Genomic DNA, 17934 nt, shown 5'->3' on the forward strand with positions numbered 1-17934 from the left:
TGGAGAAGTGTGAATGTTTCCCAAATCTTTTCAAATATAAGGGATTTGTACATTTCTTTAGAACTACGGATGGATAATAATCTTCTACCATGCTACAGCTGGCCCATGCCTCTTCTTCAGCATTTCATTTTTGTGCCTTGTTAATCATCCAGAAGATGATTTGATGGTTTCTGCCATATGAAGCATCCTGAGAATCCATCCACAAAATCAGCAAATGGACTGAACAGCATATAATCTTAGCACAACAGCTATTTAAATCCTTATTTAAATAAAACAGCACAATATCCAGTGAGCATGAAGCTAATCAGAAAGGGCAGCCACAGTATTGTCTGTCCATTAAAAAAAACTTGTAGCTTAAAGTCCATAGCTCTCAATTTTTAAAGAGCTCCATATTATTAGAAATTTAAGCTGAAATTCAAACACATATTCCAGGAAATAAGTCCCATGGAACACAATGAAATGTACTTTGGGGTAAACCTGATGAAGTTTGACCCAGTGCATTAATATTTATGGAGGAAGAATGATTTTTCAGTTGCTTCATATTCTTCTCTTCAAAATACCATATGAGATACTCTTTCTAAAGAGCATGAACACAGCATTATCACATCATGAAAACAGTAGGTCCTTGGTATCCCTTGGGTTTTGTACCCCTCATGGATACTAAAATCCATGGATGCTCAGGTCCCATTATATACATTGGTGTAATAAAATGGTGACCCTTATATTAACTGACAAAATTGAAGTTTGCTTTTGGATTAAAAAAATGTATAACCATATATGGTTAAATCCTTGTATGCAGAATCTGTGGAAATGGAGAGGAGACTGGAATATAATAGGCACCTATGACATTCTGCAAACTATATGGGAGTCACAAAAACAGTGGAAGTGCTGACTGAGCAGAATACATCTTAGTAAGGAGAGGATTTCTATTTCATCTTTCTTATGCTTTTTATATTGCTCCATGCTGGTTACCAACAAACATCAATGAAATCTAAAAAAGGATATTCAGTGATAAAGAAGTGTGATATTTTCACAACAAAATGATAACTCAAGAGAAGAAACTCTGTACATAGCAATGAAGTACAGTAATGACTTTGTGTTTGTTATACTAAAACATTCACCTAAGAAGGCCACTAATAAAGAAAAACACAGCTCTGAGATGAGTTACTTTTTTATTAAATCTGCAGGATCTTACTACACACAATTATTTGTGTTTCCTATGTTAATAAAATAGCTGAGCAACTCTTCATTTGTATACAAATGAGTGGTAGAATTTCTCATTTTCAAGGAATGACAGCTGAACATAGCTGTGTGCATCTTAGTTTGCTTGAATCATTGCTTAGAATTTAAGGTTTCAGTCCTCTTGCCCAGTCACATGCCATTAAGTCTGCCAAACCCTTAAATGTATATAACTGGTTGTATATTTGTGCAATGCTGCAGCCAGAGGTTATATTTTTAATTCCATATGTGGGATGGGGACAGGAATTATTTCCATGCTGGGGTAAGGTACCTCTCCTTCCATATCTAGAATTTAAAGAATTGGAGTTCCAACCCCCTTCTCTCTACATCTTTCTGACACCATCTCATTTTGAATTAATGTTGGGATTATGGTCTATATAGAGTAAATAGAAAGGACATTTAAAAATTCAGTTTCACAACCTAGTCTGCATGTGTCAAAGTCATAATATTTTTACACATTACTACTGTATAGTCAAGGAAATCCATTGTCTTCATTTGTAGATTCCCCAGTTTTCATAATCATCTCCAAGAATGTCAGTTTATTATCAGAGCTTGTTTGTAACAAAACTCTACCTATTTGCTAATGTTTCAAACCCCAGGTGTCATCTGTACACAATACAGTGTATGTGTTTTCTGTTGTATTTTCCCTTTCCCCAGCACAAAGCATGTAGATGTTGTGATTGGTGCTCTTACCACCACACCTAGATATTTGTGTTCCCCATGAAATGGATTATTGAGCTTATGAGGCACTGGTCGGCTATACCATCCCATTGATCTTAGTCCACTCATAGATGTCCTGCTCACACACTATGTCTGAGTTGATGAGAAGGTATCTGTCACCAACACAAAAGTGTTTTTGGCAGGCAGCACACTTGAAGCATTCCAGATGGTAGACTTTGTCTTTCACTCTCATGGTCATCTCATAAGCCCGGATGCGTTTGTCACAGGAGGCACACAAGCCATCTTGGCCAAAAAGCCTTGAGGAAAAGGGAAAAAATCCGAACAGTTAGGTTTGCAGATGTTATCTCTAACAAAGTAAAAGCAAAAATAATCATCTATTTTGTCTTCCAGACTTCATAGAAGTTTAAAGGAATGGAGGTTGGGCACCTGGAAGAAGTGAGAAGAGGTAATACAGGGAATTCAGTGGCAGGCCTCATTATTCTATTATGTCTTATTTCTTCCCAAACTGACCTGTCGAAGTTGTTTGCTATGAGATAGGTCTAATTTGGATTATGAAGCAATGAAGATTATTATAGGAGTGCATATGTAGGATTTTGGACTTCCTTCTGACTAAAAGACTTCCATGATCATAGAACCATTCGTACTGCATAGAATGATTTTGGAATCAGCAAGAGGTTTTATCCCAAATTCAAAGGTTTTCTAAATTTGCTCTATTTTGGCATATCATATCTGCAGTAAGACATTCCTCCAGAAGCTACATTTATCATTCATTTCTCATGTTTTAAAAGTTGTTCATTGTAATGTGGAGGAGACAGCACATATTTCTGACTTCAAACAAGTTTCATAATACATATTGCTTATACTGCCAACTTAATTTTCCAAATTTTTGCTGGGTAGTAGAGATAAGAATATATTTGCTATATGTGTTTGATTTTGTCAGTTTCCAGCATTTCTAAAATCATCCTACTGAGTCCAATAACATATTGTTTCCCTGGACTGACAGGAGGGGTCACTGTTCGTTTCTTCAAAACAGCATTATAATTGTCATATAGGGATGTTTTTATAAGTGACACCAAGGAAACCATTTACTTTTAACTACATCACTTGCAAAAAGTATTGGGTTAAAAATGGAGAAACTGTTTTAAATCAAATTATATCAAGCACACACACACAAACACATGCTCGCCAGTGTAAATTTTTATATATGAATTACAGACTCATGAAATGCAAAAACCAATTTAACAGTCCGTGTCTATGAAACTCTTCATTAGCAGACATAGATAATTAACACATTATACTGTGAAAAGATGGAACACATCCAATTACAAGGCACAGAAATGCATTAATTTAACAGCCCATATTTTCTGAAATTACGGTGAGAACATATGCAGCTAGTAGAAATAGAACCTAAACACAATGCGATTCATACACTGGAGACTTCCTTCACATTACATTTCATGAAGCCAGTCCTACGCAGACAAAGCTGCATCTGGAAAATCTTTGAAGTCAGATAATTAGGTAAGTTCTTACTACTCTATTCTTGCCTCTTTTCCCAGGTGGATTTGGCATATATTAATACAGCTAAGTCAAGTTGTATATATATAAAGTGAGAGCCTTTTCATGTGATTTTATAGTATCACCCAAGTGAAGTATAAGATACATGGTAAATAATATCACATGCTGAACAGCCAATGATACTCTTAACCTATTTAATTTTTCTACTATTGACATGATTTTGAAACAGAAACTATAAGCAAAATCCTAAAATCTGAATGGGGTGTGTTAGCAGCATTGCGATTGTAAAATGCTTAAATTTTAATTCAGACTTAGTTTCCACCCATCTAATTTGGGGAAAGCACATTGCAACAACTTAATATGAAATATTTGTTTTATTATGGATTCCTTTAAAATTAGCATAATTCTTCCTTTTCTCTCCTCTTCTTATGCCCATGCCATATGCTCAGCCTGCAAAGGCGTAATAGTGTACATCAGCAGCACATGGTGTGTTGCTGACCTTCCTCAAAAAAAATCCTGCTCCCCAAGAAATGTTCCATAACTCCACAAATTTTAGTATTAGAATGGGTTAACACTTTAGTTCAGCATACAAATAAAAGATACAAGTAAATTTATCACAGAAATGTGAGCACACAAATTGTACGAGTTCTAGGTGTGGATGATTTTCAATATCTGTGCAGTCCTAGAAATGTGCGAATTGAATGAAAATTTGCCTGGAATGAAAGAAGTCTTACTTGAGTGGACAATGGGCCCATCTACACTGTTATATAATGCAGTTTCAAATGGCACCATATAGCAATGTAGATGGGGCCTAAGTCTTCATTTTGTGCCATCCTCTGCCTAATAGGTAAAAACATGCTTCACACTTTGCTCTGAGATTCCTGATGCTCCAGACTTGGTTTAGAGACCAGCTTGTTTCCGATCCCTTCAGCTCAGGATATACTCAGCTCTTCTCATTCTTCTGGTTGAATTTTGAGGCATGATTTATCCCAGCTGTGTTCTAAACAATGGGAGGCAACACAAAATATGGAGATTAAAAAGGTCTTTCCATACCTGAGATAGTCTCTTCGACAGAGCTTTCTGCCCAGTTTATAATACAGTCGCCTTCCCACTTCTCCAAGCCTGCATCCACACAAATCACAGCTGAGACAGTCTTCGTGCCAGTACTGATCAATGGCTTTGAGGAAGTAACGGTCCCCAATGTTCTGTTGGCAACCTCCACATGTTAAGAGGGAAGGGGGAATTTGGAGCACCTCGTCCACCGGTTCCCTGTTTGAAAGAAGCAGTTTTTAGACATATACCAAAGCAAGCATTCCAAGCCATTCATTATGGCTGGAGTTTTAGCCTCATTGTGTTTCAGTGTACTTCCTGAGGCACATGCCCTTCATGAAATGCAGGAACAAGAAAAAACTACTATATTTACTCATGTATAAGTTGAGGGCAGGCTTGGAATTTAAAATGATGGATTTTGATATGCCCCATGGATAAGTTGAGGGTCATTCCCAGTCACTATTTCCTCACCTAGGCATTCAAAAAAGGCTAGAAGTGGCCCCAAGATAGAGAGAATGGAGCGGGTTGGTGCTAGTTTTAGGTTATCCTGAAACTGATTAAACTCTTGTCTTTCATTACTTTGTTCAGACAATGTGGCGGTTCCTTTTTTTATAAGACTTAAGGCACTACAGTCACCTAGATCCATGGATAAGTCACAGAAATAGAGTTGGAAGAAGCCATATGGCCAATCCAGTCCAACCCTCTGCCATGTGGGAAAAGCAGAAACCCATGTTTTTTGGGTTGAAATTTTGGCTAAAATTTCTAGACATATACATGAGTATATAAGATATGCAGGGGAAAGTAATCTTATTTTCCACAGTCAGAAACATGGTGAGGCTAAAAGAGATAGGGATGAATTTGTTGTTGTTTCTCATCAAATCAACTTCAACCGATGGCAGTCCCACGAATGAGAGGTTTCCAAGAACCTGCTTCATCAACACTTCTGCTCAGGTCTTGCAAACTCAGGGATGTGACTACCTTGATTGATCTGGATGCAGCATTGAAAAATGTGAGATGCTTTCATTTCTGTATGATCACATATCTAGCCTTTGAAGCTAAAAAAATACACACATACTTTTAGAAACTGCTGGGGAGAATCTTAAATATTGGTAACTAGGCATGATTTTTAAAAAGGGAGGATATTTGTGATTCTCCAGATGTGGTTGAATTACAGTTTCTGTTGGCCGTTGCCAACATAGCAATTCATGGGGGTGATGGATGCTATACTCCTGCATCATTTGTAGGGCTGCTCATTTCCCCCATCCTTTCTATATATACTATTGACAAACTCATTTTCTGAGCGTGGATAATTATGTAGCCAAATAAAATTACCATCATCATAATCCATTCAGGAGAGGCATGGATTATTAGCAGGAACTCCAAAGTTTGTAGAAGTATAAAAATATTGGAGGGTCTGCAAAAGAGAGATGCCAAAAGCATACCAATGTGGATTCTATATAGTCCCAGGAATTGTGATTAATGAATGAAGAAGGCAAATGGAATGGAGCTTTGAAGTCTATACTGCAATATTTTGTTGCAAGGTGTTCTTGTTGGTAATGAGCTTCATTTTCTTTCAGAGATCAGTATAATTTGGTTTTATGAATTCTGGGAAATTCAATCTCAAACTATTCATATTACTATTGGTGTTCAGAAAATATGCAGTCCTAAACTAGCAACTAAATAAAACAAAGCAAGAAGAATAAAGTTTCTTAACATGATCATATTATTTCCCTGGAAGATTCTTTGTTCCTTGAACATTCCCTTTAGTAACAGTAGTTGAAAAATATACTAGCGAAACACTGACAGTCTGCATAGTCAGCAGCTGACAGTAAGACATTTTAGCACATGTTTAACCTTAAGCTCATAAACATTGCCATTGAAAATGAAAAAGAAAACCCTTACATTTTTAAAGTTAATCATGTGATTTAGCGATTATATTATGCTCCTAGCTCAAACTATTAACAGTGTTCAATCCATCTTTTTGGACTGATTGTTCAATATTGGTTTAATAAGCTCATTTGGACTCTCACTTTCTCCCAACCTTTGCACTGTTGCAAGATGGAATTAAAAATAACGACCAAAGCACTTTATAGTCAATGTAGATGTTCCATTGGACTAAATCCAATTTTAATCTCGGCAAGACCACACTTGCTAAAATGAACTATGTTAGTCATCATTTACCTGAATTTGATTATTAACCTTGTAGGTTTGTTTAATCCACAAACAACTACAGGGAAAGTGTCCACTTAAAAGCTACAATATGATAAAATGTGGGCCGAGAAATAGTTATTTCTACCCACTTCTACCAGCTCCTGGTAATAGTGGCAAGGGGTCAAGAGGCGTCCTTCTCTTGGCTCCCACCGCCAAGCCCAGACGGACCCCGAGACTGCGAAAGGAGGTCCCCAAAAACGGGGATCAAGGCAGGAAAAGGGCATCAGACAACCCTATGCAATGCATGGGATCCCCTTAAACTGTGTGGCTGAGCGACCAACCTGAGCCTTCTAAGAGTCAGCATCAGAATAAAATAAAAGCTCAGTAAAGAAGGGCATCTCTGGACCTGGAGGAGGTGGGATGTCTCTCCCAATCCAGGGCGAGTAGAAGCTGTTGGCACCCCAAAAGAAAGGCAAAGTTGGGAAGGGAAAGGCGACTTACTCGGAGGGCTCGAGGCTTTTCCTTTCGATGGCCGAGGACATTGGCAGGTCTCGCTCGGGCTCACCCCACCCGCGACCACATCCACGGGGCTCCCTTCTGGAAAGGGAGGAAGAGGAGCACAGACAGACCAAAGGAGCCTGGAGTGTCGGGAGATGCGATGGCCTTTGGGGGAGAGATCCTTCTCAGCCTCCCATCTCTGCCGCGCTTCGATCCCGGGATGAATCCTTCTCTCTCGCTTTAGGCAGCGCTCAGCATCCGCTGCTCCTGCTGCTCCTCCTCCGACACCGACAGCAGCTCCTCCTTAGTCTTCTTCTTATTATCTTCTTCTTATTGCTGGTCCTACTTCTGAAGCTCTTCTTTCTCTCTCCTTCTCTGTCTCTCTGTCTCTTTCTCCCTCCCTCCTTCCCTCCCAGCCGCTCTGCTTTCACATCCTCTTTCCTGATCACGACTCCAATACAATAGAAGGAAATGACATTTTAAAGAGACAGCTGTCTATTTCTTCTCCTCCTTCTCCCCTGGACCCCCCTCCTCCCCCTCCTCCGGGGGATGGGAGCCGACGCATCTCTCACGACGACCGAGGCGGGCGCCTTAAAGGGCCAGCCCTCGCCTTCCCTGCGCGCGCAGCAAGGCGAGCTGACTCGCCCTTGGGTGTATTGAGTTATTTATTAGTCATGGTTGATGATATGGGTAACCGCTGGGCTCAAGGGCCGCAGACGTTTGCTAACGAGGAAAGCAGGGTCTGGGCTCACAGGGAGGCGAGCGGTGCACGGGGAAAGTTGTCTTCCGCACAGGTAGAATCGGTTTTAAGGGCCGCGTTGTTTTTATTATCTACAGTAGAGTCTCACTCATCCAACACTCGCTTAGCCAACGTTCTGGATTATCCAACACATTTTTGTAGTCAATGTTTTCAATATATCGTGATATTTTGGTGCTAAATTCATAAATACAGTAGTTACCACATAGCATTACTGCATATTGAACTACTTTTTGTGCCAAATTTGTTGTCTAACATGATGTTTTGGTGCTTAATTTGTAAAATCATAACCTAATTTGATGTTTAATAGGCTTTTCCTTAATGCCTCCTTATTATCCAACATATTCGCTTATCCAACATTCTGCCGGCCCGTTTATGTTGGATAAGTGAGACTCTACTGAAACTAGCTTGGGGACCCGACGGTGTCCGGGTTATTTGAGAAAGGCATTGTAGACCTGTGTTCCAAGTGTACTCTAGATCCAACGTTAGCTGGGTTCAGTGGGTGAGGGAGAACTGCAACTCCCATATGCAAGTCGCATCCTCCATGGTCCATCCCCCTCCAAACAGCGCCAGGATGTAGAGTGGGTCATGGGTGCTCTGTGTGCCAAGTGTGGTCTTGATCAGTCACTGGTGGGGGTGGCAGTGATCTCAGGAAGTGAGTGAAGGTACTGCAAGTCCCATCATCCATGGTCTGTTGCCCCACAAACCACACCAGGATGTAGAGTTGGTCATAGGGGCTCTGTGTGCCAAATTTTATCATGACCAGTCATTGGTCATGATATGTGTGTGTGTGTGTGTGTGTATATATATATATACACACACACACATATATACACACACGTATGCACCCAAATACAGTAGAGTCTCACTTATCCAACACTCACTTATCCAACGTTCTGGATTATCCAATACATTTTTGTAGTCAATGTTTTCAATATATCATGATATTTTGGTGCTAAATTCATAAATACAGTAATTACTACATAGCATTACTGTGTATTGAACTACTTTTTCTGTAAAATTTGTTGTATAACATGTTTTGGTGCTTAATTTGTAAAATCATAACCTAATGTGGTGTTTAATAGGCTTTTCCTTAATCTCTCCTTATTATCCAACATATTCGCTTATCCAACATTCTGCCGGCCTGTTTACGTTGGATAAGTGAGACTCTACTGTATATGTATACATATAATACATATATGTGTGTGCATATATATGACTAATAATATCTATCTATATATACACTAATTTCTAATAATAACTAATAGAGTCTAATATGAGTATAGACATATATGACTGATAGCTAATACACATATATATATCTGAGAATGGCATTCACACAGCTCTAGCTGAAGGCTTGAACAGGCACATAAAAGCCAGTAATGGAAAGAAACCGCTATCTCATCATCTTTTCCAGCCTCTCCCTCGCTCCCTTCTTCACCTCTCCCCTCCGGTGAGACAGGAGGATAATTCACACCGTGGAGCGAGATCTGCTTCGTGGTGGAAATCCAGCTTCCCGTTAGAAGTGCAGTGACAGCAATGCCAGGCTGGAGGTGCGCCTGTCTCTCAAGTACAGGCAGGGACAGGGAATTAACTGCTCTGGTGGCTCCTGTATAAGTTGCAGCTACTTAAGCAAAGGGAAGCAGGAGATCCAAACCCACTCAAGTGTTGGTGATATGTACCATTCCCCTTGCAGATATGTCCTCCCGAATATGTGAGGCAGCAGGTGGTGATGAAAATTAAGCTCATTTCTAATTGCCTAGTTTTAAAACTATGTTTATTCTTCAGCCTCTCTTCAAACTCTTGGGGAATCAGGGTAAAGTGTCAGGACTTTGCCCTGGTGCCCCTTTCAAAATGCAGATCATTAGGTTCATAAATAGTCACTTTCATTTGACCTGGAAGCTCTTCCTATTCAACTTTGATTATATCTCCAGTGGATAATCTTTGGAGAAAGAAGGAGTTATTCGAATGCATTCAGATTTGCTGTCACAGATATTACACGAATATTGATATCTGGCTTCTAGATGTGTGACTGATTGCTCTATGCATGGGTTACAATTTGACAAATTACTAAGATCATAACTATATAGCATTCTTGTAATAATATAGTGTGCATGTTTTGGGGACTTCATAGTATTCATACTTATTTGGGGGGGGGGATATTACCCAAAACAAAGCAAACTAAGCGTGCTGAAGTTCAGAATATTGGGCTATTGGATTATGACTTGTTAGGATCATAACTTATTGGGCTATTGGATTATGACCTGTTAGGATCATAACCTAGTGGGTAGCAGAGTTTTAGAGTTGCTCCTTCAGTTTATTGGATAATGGATGACCACTTGGCACATAGATATTTTGTTTCTATTTGATGCTTTCAGCAGACAAAGATTCAAGTAGACTTCTTTAAAATAACATGTTTGTTTTACTCATAACTTTATGTATTTAAATATACAGGTACATTTCTTGTCAGGTTAAGCTTTAAATCATTTCAGTTTGTATCTTTAACTTACTGTCATTATCAGTCTCTTTAAAACTATATTGCTTTGTACAGCTCTCCTTTATAACAGTCTACCTCCAAAGAAACTCATGGCTCAATGTCTTCTAACTCCTAACACTGGCTTCTGCACTCAAACAGACTCAAGCCCCAACTGACTTCTAATTGTCATCCTTTTAAAACTGAACTTTCTAAACTGTCACTGAACCAGACACATGGTCTGCAGCCCCTCCCACTGCTTTAAGTGCATAGAGCTAAGAAACCTGCAAACCAAAGAAGACATACACTTCAGGAAATAAACCGACACACTATAAAAGAGACGAAACATTAAACAGAGGAGTCTTGAGAAGATTGCTGTCTCCAATACAGAACACAAAGGCTATCTTAGCTTGTATTAATTGAAGCAAAGTTTTCAAGTTGAGGGAAGTAATATCTCCCCTGTATTCTGCATCTGGAATACTGTGCTTAGTTCTGGGTACCTCATTTTAAGAAGGATATTGTAGAGAGCAAGCATGGTATAGTCGCTTGGGCATTGGACTGTAACTCTGGAGACAACGGTTCGGATCCCTGCATAGCCATGGAAACCCACAGGTAATCCTAGAAAGGTACACTTTCCCAGCCTCAGAGAAAGGTAAAAACAAGCTCCTTCTGGACAAACATATTTAAGAAAATGCCACAGTAGATTCACCTTAGAGTTGCCATAGGTCAGAAATGACATGAAGGCACATATTAGACGTGTTCAGAGAAGGGCAACAAGGGCAGGTTCAGAGAAGGGCAACAAGGATGATAAGAGGTATGGAGAACAAAAAATACAAAGAACTGGGTGTGTTTAGCTGGATTGAAAGAATTGGGCATGTTCATCTTGGTGTAGAGAAGACTGAGGGATGACGTGCTTGCATCCCTGAAATACCTCAATGGCTGACACAAAGAGGAAGAAACAGGTCTGTTCTCTGCTGCCCCAGACTTTAGGACCAGGTATAATGGGATGAAGTTACAAGACAGAAGATTTCAGTTTAACATCAGAAAGAACTTCTCAGCAGTAACAGCAGTTCAGAAAGGGAAACAATCACCTAGAGATGCAATAGGGTTCCTTCTCTGGATGTCTTCAAAAAGAGGGCATCTACCTGCTGAGATGTCACAGCTAGATATTGAACATTGTGTCTCTCAGCAACTGATGTTTCAACAGTGCCTAAAGTTTAACATAGCAAGATGAAACAACTTATTGTTCTCCAAAACCATCCTCAGAATGTATGTTCACCATCTCTATTAACAATGTCTCCCTTTAATCTTTGAAGAAAGCATATATGGATACCGTAATCTTGGTTTTATTTTTTACTCTTCTTTGTCTTTTCTTTTTCACACTGAGTAAGGGGTCAGACCTGATGGCCCACAGGGTGTCTTCCAATGTTTTTTTTAATATATAATTTTATGATTCATTCCTCAAGTCATTCTTAAGGAGAAGATGGATGCTGCCATTCTCACCAAGGGCTACTTTTCATAGGTTGGGATGTAGCTTACAGCCTTTGCGTTCCAAGAGCCAAAGGTAGAAAGTCAAGATCCAGATTCAGAATATGCAAATATACATTCTATTTCCCATCTTAGCTATCCAATAATGTACAAAAATGTGCTATTTGGTAGAGCATATCTATTTTGGTTTTTAAAATACGGTAGCTTTTATTATAAAATGCAAGTGGCTATATACAGAAAAGAAGAATATTATCATTTGCAGCATGGCTTCTTGTTATTGACTAATTCATGTACCACTAATAAAGCAATGTAAACAACTCCAATAAGCTAACTGACAGACAAAAACAGAACAGCACATTCATATTGTTAATATGTAAATGAGAGCCTTATCTCACTAGCTGCTTTGGTTACTGTTCTTGTGGATTAACCATGCATCCAAAAATTGCAAGGAAGGCACTGCCTAGGTGAGATTGTGAGTAGCCAATGTACAATGCCAGTGAAAGGCCTCTAGCATGTCAGGCATTCTCAGTAGTAGCCTAAAACTACACTTTTACCTCTCTTGCCATGCCAATCACTGCACCACATCTTAGAAGTGACAATAATGCTGGGCCTGCTCCTGTACCCTTGATTAATAAGACTGGTTGTTTTGAGTAGTGGAGAGAGGTTGAAAAGCTTCATACAACACTGAGTATGGAGTATAGGACTTGTCACTGTATAATAGATTAGAGTGCTCAGAGGCACAATTTACTCAGTCTGAAAAAGTTTTTTTTTTGTCATAATCGCTTATTGTTTACAATACACATGTATGTTATCATAACTTGTATTGATGAGTAAGTGGGGCAATCTCTGTGTTTTCCCTGTAAATACAACTACAACCATTCGGAACCACTGATATGGATTTCCATGATCCGCAGATAAATGTGCAAACATTTCAGAAAACTACGTTTTCATAGAAATGCAATATGTTGCAAGAAATATGGTTGCTGTTGTAATCACTGAGTGATAAACATCATGTGTAATTGTGGCCTCATATATCAGATGGAGGAAAATTGTCTAATAAACCTAGAAATCATATAACCACTATCCAAAACAGAAGCTGAGATTTTCTATGCAGGCATTTTGTAAGCTTTAGGTAAAGGTAAAGGTTTTCCCCTGACATTAAGTCTAGTTGTGTCCGACTGTGGGGGTTGGTGTTCATCTCCATTTCTAAGCCGAAGAGCCAGTGTTGTTCGTAGACACCTCCAAGGTAATGTGGCCGGCATGACTGCATGGAGTGCAGCTACCTTCCCACCAGAGCGATACCTATTGATTTACTTACATTTGCATGTTTTTGAACTACTAGGTTGGCAGAAGCTAGGGCTAACAGTGGGAGCTCACCCCGCTGCCAGATTCGAACCGCCAACCTTTTGGTCAGCATGTTCAGCAGCTCAGCGGTTTAACCCGCTGCACCGCCAGGTGCTCCTGTGCCACCGGGGGCTCAGCTTTAGAATACTCTTGATTAAGTCGTTCAGTAGTACAAAATTCAATATGGAAGTTCTGACCTGCCAGATTTTCTGACACATGAAAATATCCAAATTGTACTTTCTGCCTCTTGATTTATAACGATCTCTCTCAATGTTTATGCTTTTCATTTTATACATGTGATGCCATGCCAACTAGCAAGAGAGGAAAATACTGTGCAATGGTGAAACATCAAATGTTCAACAATTTAGAGAATCTGAATGTCATGCCACTATGCTTGGTACTTACGTTAGCAAGTTAAAACAATAGTTATGTAGGAGATATTGCATAAAGATAAATGTCACAGAAACACAGCTTAGTTTTATGTGGCAGGTAGAATATTAAAATACTGTGCGTTAGCAGGAACCCTCTGAAGATGTATATAAAGGTTTCTGAAGCCAGAAGGGTGTATCCTTTATTCAAGGGTGTATGTATTTCAAGCCACAATCAAACAACATTTTTCTAAGTGGAATTTCCATTCAGATCTAAAATAAGCTCTTTCCTCAAGCTTTCAGTAGTTGCACACAATGTCAGCTTCCAATGGATAAAAGAACATGAAGCAAAATAAACATTTTACTGACATGGATTAACTGATTACTCTTTTCAAGTGAAGAAAAAAAAGACTACAGTGTAAGCTTGATTTCCCGAAGTAAGCTTTCGCCTCTTGCTTTGAATGTGTAAGTAATAACATTATATCTGCACTGTTCTCTTTTCATAATATCTCTTTTTGTTAATGAACTGTGTAAAATATTAAACTGAATTATACTTTCCCACCATGAGTAATTAACTTTTCTTTTCTTTACAACGTTTATAGTTTCATTTGTCCTGCAGGAAGAGGGTGCATAATTACAATGAGAGCCATAGCAGAGGTTTATAAGGATATCAATAGTTTTATAAGCATATCTTTCAATAAGAACACATTCATTTTTTACCTTACACTGGAAAATAAAACATTATTTCTTCCTGTTGACTTCTCTTTGTTTAATTTGAGACCCCGTACTCGGTAAGCTCGCTGTTAAGTTGTTGATCTTTCTAGACTGGGAATTCAGCAATATTCTGTGAATATTCATTAAGATGAATAATATTGTCCATTCCCTTCTGAATGAAATCCTATATCAGGTCAGTATTATTAATTATATTTTGTACATGTGCGTGTGCCATGACCCAGGAGGTGCATTGTTTAAGCAGAAACTGGATCATCCCAACTGCAACAAAACAATGATGATGGAGAAGCATTTAATTTTGCATTTAAGAGACAATACTGAGAGGTTAGGATTGATCACATGGTGAATTTGAGAGTAAAAGGAAACAAAAGCTGATTTCATCACTGGTGCCATCTTCTCTCCTTCTCAATCGGAATGGTTGACCAGACATGATAGCACTAGTCAGGAAAAGAAAATCCAGTCAGACAAGACTCACAGAGGATTGTATTGCACAAGGGAGGCAAGCTGGCATTGAAATAACACTATGCACATCCCATTGATGGTCTGCCTTCTCCATACGATTAACCCATTCCTTGACCCATCAGTAGGTCACAACCCCTCAATGTTCCTTTCACCTATCTTGATGTGATTGGTTCCTTTCACTTTTGTGCTGGCATGTGGGCAGTAAAGTGAGGTTGGGGGAGGGATTCTCCTCCTCTCCACTCTCCTTCACTATTCCTGGGCTGTCTATTTTCTGTTTCTTTGTTTGTTTTTTAAAATTACAGTTATATGTGATTTTTAAATTGATGAAACTGCAAAATTGCTATTAAAAATAAAACAATTTCAGAGCCGCAGAAGCGCAGGAAGGCAGGGTATGAGGATATGTGAAAACATGAAAGCAGGACTATGGTTTGTTGGATCTATGCAACTGCACAAATGAAGAGAGGTGTGATATTGAAAGTACTCATCCCAGTATGTATCCACTATCTATGATACTATGATTATCATGTAATAGTGGCTTTGTGCGATAAAGTCTGTCATCTCCAGCTGTGATCTAGACTATTTAGATGGTGTAAAATAACCAACAGGGAAATGCACATATGTGTAGCCTCACCTGCTTTCTAACCATCATGCATTTTGTTTTGATGCAGTTTCCTCTTAGGTGATTTTCACCTAATGATAGAACTTTGGTGTCACTTTTAACTGCCGTGGCTGCCTTTTGGGATTGGTAATATAGTTTTCTGGCAGAGAAATCTAAATAACTAGCAAAACAAAACAAAAAAACCCAGTGTTTCATCGAATGGAGTCATGGCAGTTAATGGTATCAGTATGCCATTTATAGTGTAGTGTGAAAAAGACATTAGTCAACACACTTAAAGTATCAAAAATTGAGATGTGAATTGCCTGTGGAGGCATTATTTCACTATACCCTGTAATTCACAACATATACATGATATGAATAGATAAAGCATGTGCTTTCACTGGGGCTACCATCTCCTCTTCCTCCACTTTTCTTGATCCTCCTCCAAACTATTTCCTTGCTCCAAATGGTTTTACTTCTGAGATCTATGCATACTGATTTATTACATTCTTAGGGAGGGAAATTCTCAATTTAAACCTGCATGTCAGAAGCTATGGTTATTAAAGAAAGGAATTAGGAGGCGGCGTTCTCTTGATTCCAAGGGGGCAATGTTGATACATAGGGAAATATCTTAACTGGAAGCAAGCACTCTTTCTTTCAGTCTGCTTGATAAAACTTTCTCCCAGGTAAGTCTGCAGAGATTTGCAGTCTTAGCCATTAATCCTGCACCAGCGCAGGGGAGAGGACTCCATGACACTTTAAGCTCCTTCAAACACTATAATTCTGTTGTTGGCCATATACTGGCTGTGGCAAGCTATTACCCCACCAATGTCTATTACTTCACCAATATCTATTACATGACTCTGAACAATGCTGCTTCGGGGTCTTTGGAGTGTGAAAGGCAACATATAAAAACAATTCCTTTCTTTTAAATCTCCTCTCTTTTCAAGGCTTCTCAAAGCTCTTTTATCTAGTAACTTGCTGCACTACATCATTCCAAGTGCTCTTTCTTTCAGCGATGGGAACCTATCTGTTGGTGCCTGCAGCTTTACAAGCAAATAGCTGCTATGCATCATTCTTTATAAGCTTAGTAGAAAAGGACAACCTGTAATGGAATCTTGTCAGAGTAAAGCAACCAGGAGGTAATGGTTATTGCTTTGGAATTTTAAAAAAATGAATCTTGATATAGAAACTTTGGAAACTTCTCTGTTATTTTAGATATATATCCGACTTAGAACTATTGGCAACTTTTCCATATTGTTTTAAGTGTGAGGCCTTTGTTTTGGGCAATAGGAACAAATCCTTGTTATTACACTAGTGGTTATAGAGTTGCCTTAAGTTAGGGCTGATTTTGAAAGTTTCATACCACACTGGACTATACCAGGAATTTATCACACAAACTCACAGTCCTGTGGCATTTGCATGATCACGGACAGTGGTAACTTACCAGGGTGATAACCCCTGCTAATAATGGTCCCAAGTATTCTAGGTAAGTTATATGCAATCTGCATACATGTGTGTGTGCATATATATGTATTTAAAGTCAAGATCTAGAACTAATATTTGCAAGTGACCTGTTGGTTTTTGTTGTTCTAAATTGTACCACTCTCTTCTTATGTGTAGTCAAAAATGGTAAAATGACTGGAAGTGTATTAAAATGAGTGGAATGCACAAAATGTAGAATAGCTGGTGCTCTTGCTGGTGCTCCAGATTTTCTTCTATACAACTCGCATTCCTTTCAATCAGTCTCGTACTGATTGAAAGGAGTGGGAGTTGTACAGATGAAAATCTGGAGAACTAGATTGCACCTAGTGAGATAAAATAAACCTGCTTTTACAACCAAGGAAGAAGACACACTTCTGCTGACGCTGAAAGGAATGAAAGGAAAAGTGTAAGTCTTCACAAAATGGAGAGGTGTTTTACTGGTGCCAAGTGCACGGGTTCCTCCACCCTCATCCTGCCTTTATCTTGTTCCATTGATTTCCCTTGCTCCCATCAAGACCTTTCTGCCTTGAACACAAGTGGGATCCAATTACAGCAGACCACTTCCTTGCAAAAGGCCATTGCTCATCAGTGTCAGCCTTCTAAAGTGATTTGCACTTTCTTTGTGCCAGTACGTTCACTTTGCTCCTTCCATCGCTATCTCTGTCAATGCATATGGGTCGGCCTGGTAGTTGTAGTTATTATACCATAGGGGTGGAACTATGGTGTCCAAGCTGGAGGAAGCATTTCGTTCAAAAGGGTCACTCACTGTGGACAGTGGGCTCTACAGTAGAAAAACTGCAGACAGGAATTATCAAGCAATTTGAAAGTTAATAGAACATTTTTCTTTGGTACCATGGAGAAACTTTCTATCATCATCTTCTTCATTGTTATCACCATCTAATATAGTCCCCACTTTTTAAATAATAATTAGCTTGTATGACCTGTGAGAGTTTACTGCATGACAGATGGAGTGGAGGATAGAGGTGGATTGCCATGTGGCAATGGTACAGCTTTCCCCTTCCTTGCTGGTGGTCGCTCACTTCTTCTGTTCTTCCACTGGCTAGTCACAGAATCATAGTGAGGAATTTTCTCT

General features: G+C 39.1%; 1 protein-coding gene across 1 annotated transcript; it reads right to left on the bottom strand.

Moving 5' to 3' along the window:
• Positions 1-1155: 1155 nt before the first annotated feature.
• Positions 1156-7745, bottom strand: lmo2 (LIM domain only 2). Its single transcript, XM_003225163.4, has 3 exons — positions 7138-7745; positions 4489-4704; positions 1156-2216 (listed from the first exon to the last, which is right to left on the bottom strand). The coding sequence occupies exons 1-3, from the start codon at positions 7176-7178 to the stop codon at positions 1997-1999; spliced, it is 477 nt and encodes a 158-aa protein (XP_003225211.1). The 5' UTR covers positions 7179-7745; the 3' UTR covers positions 1156-1996.
• Between the last annotated feature and the right edge of the window lie 10189 nt (positions 7746-17934).

Source organism: Anolis carolinensis, chromosome 1 (genome assembly GCF_035594765.1).
Source record: "Anolis carolinensis isolate JA03-04 chromosome 1, rAnoCar3.1.pri, whole genome shotgun sequence".
Classification (NCBI taxonomy): domain Eukaryota; kingdom Metazoa; phylum Chordata; class Lepidosauria; order Squamata; family Dactyloidae; genus Anolis; species Anolis carolinensis.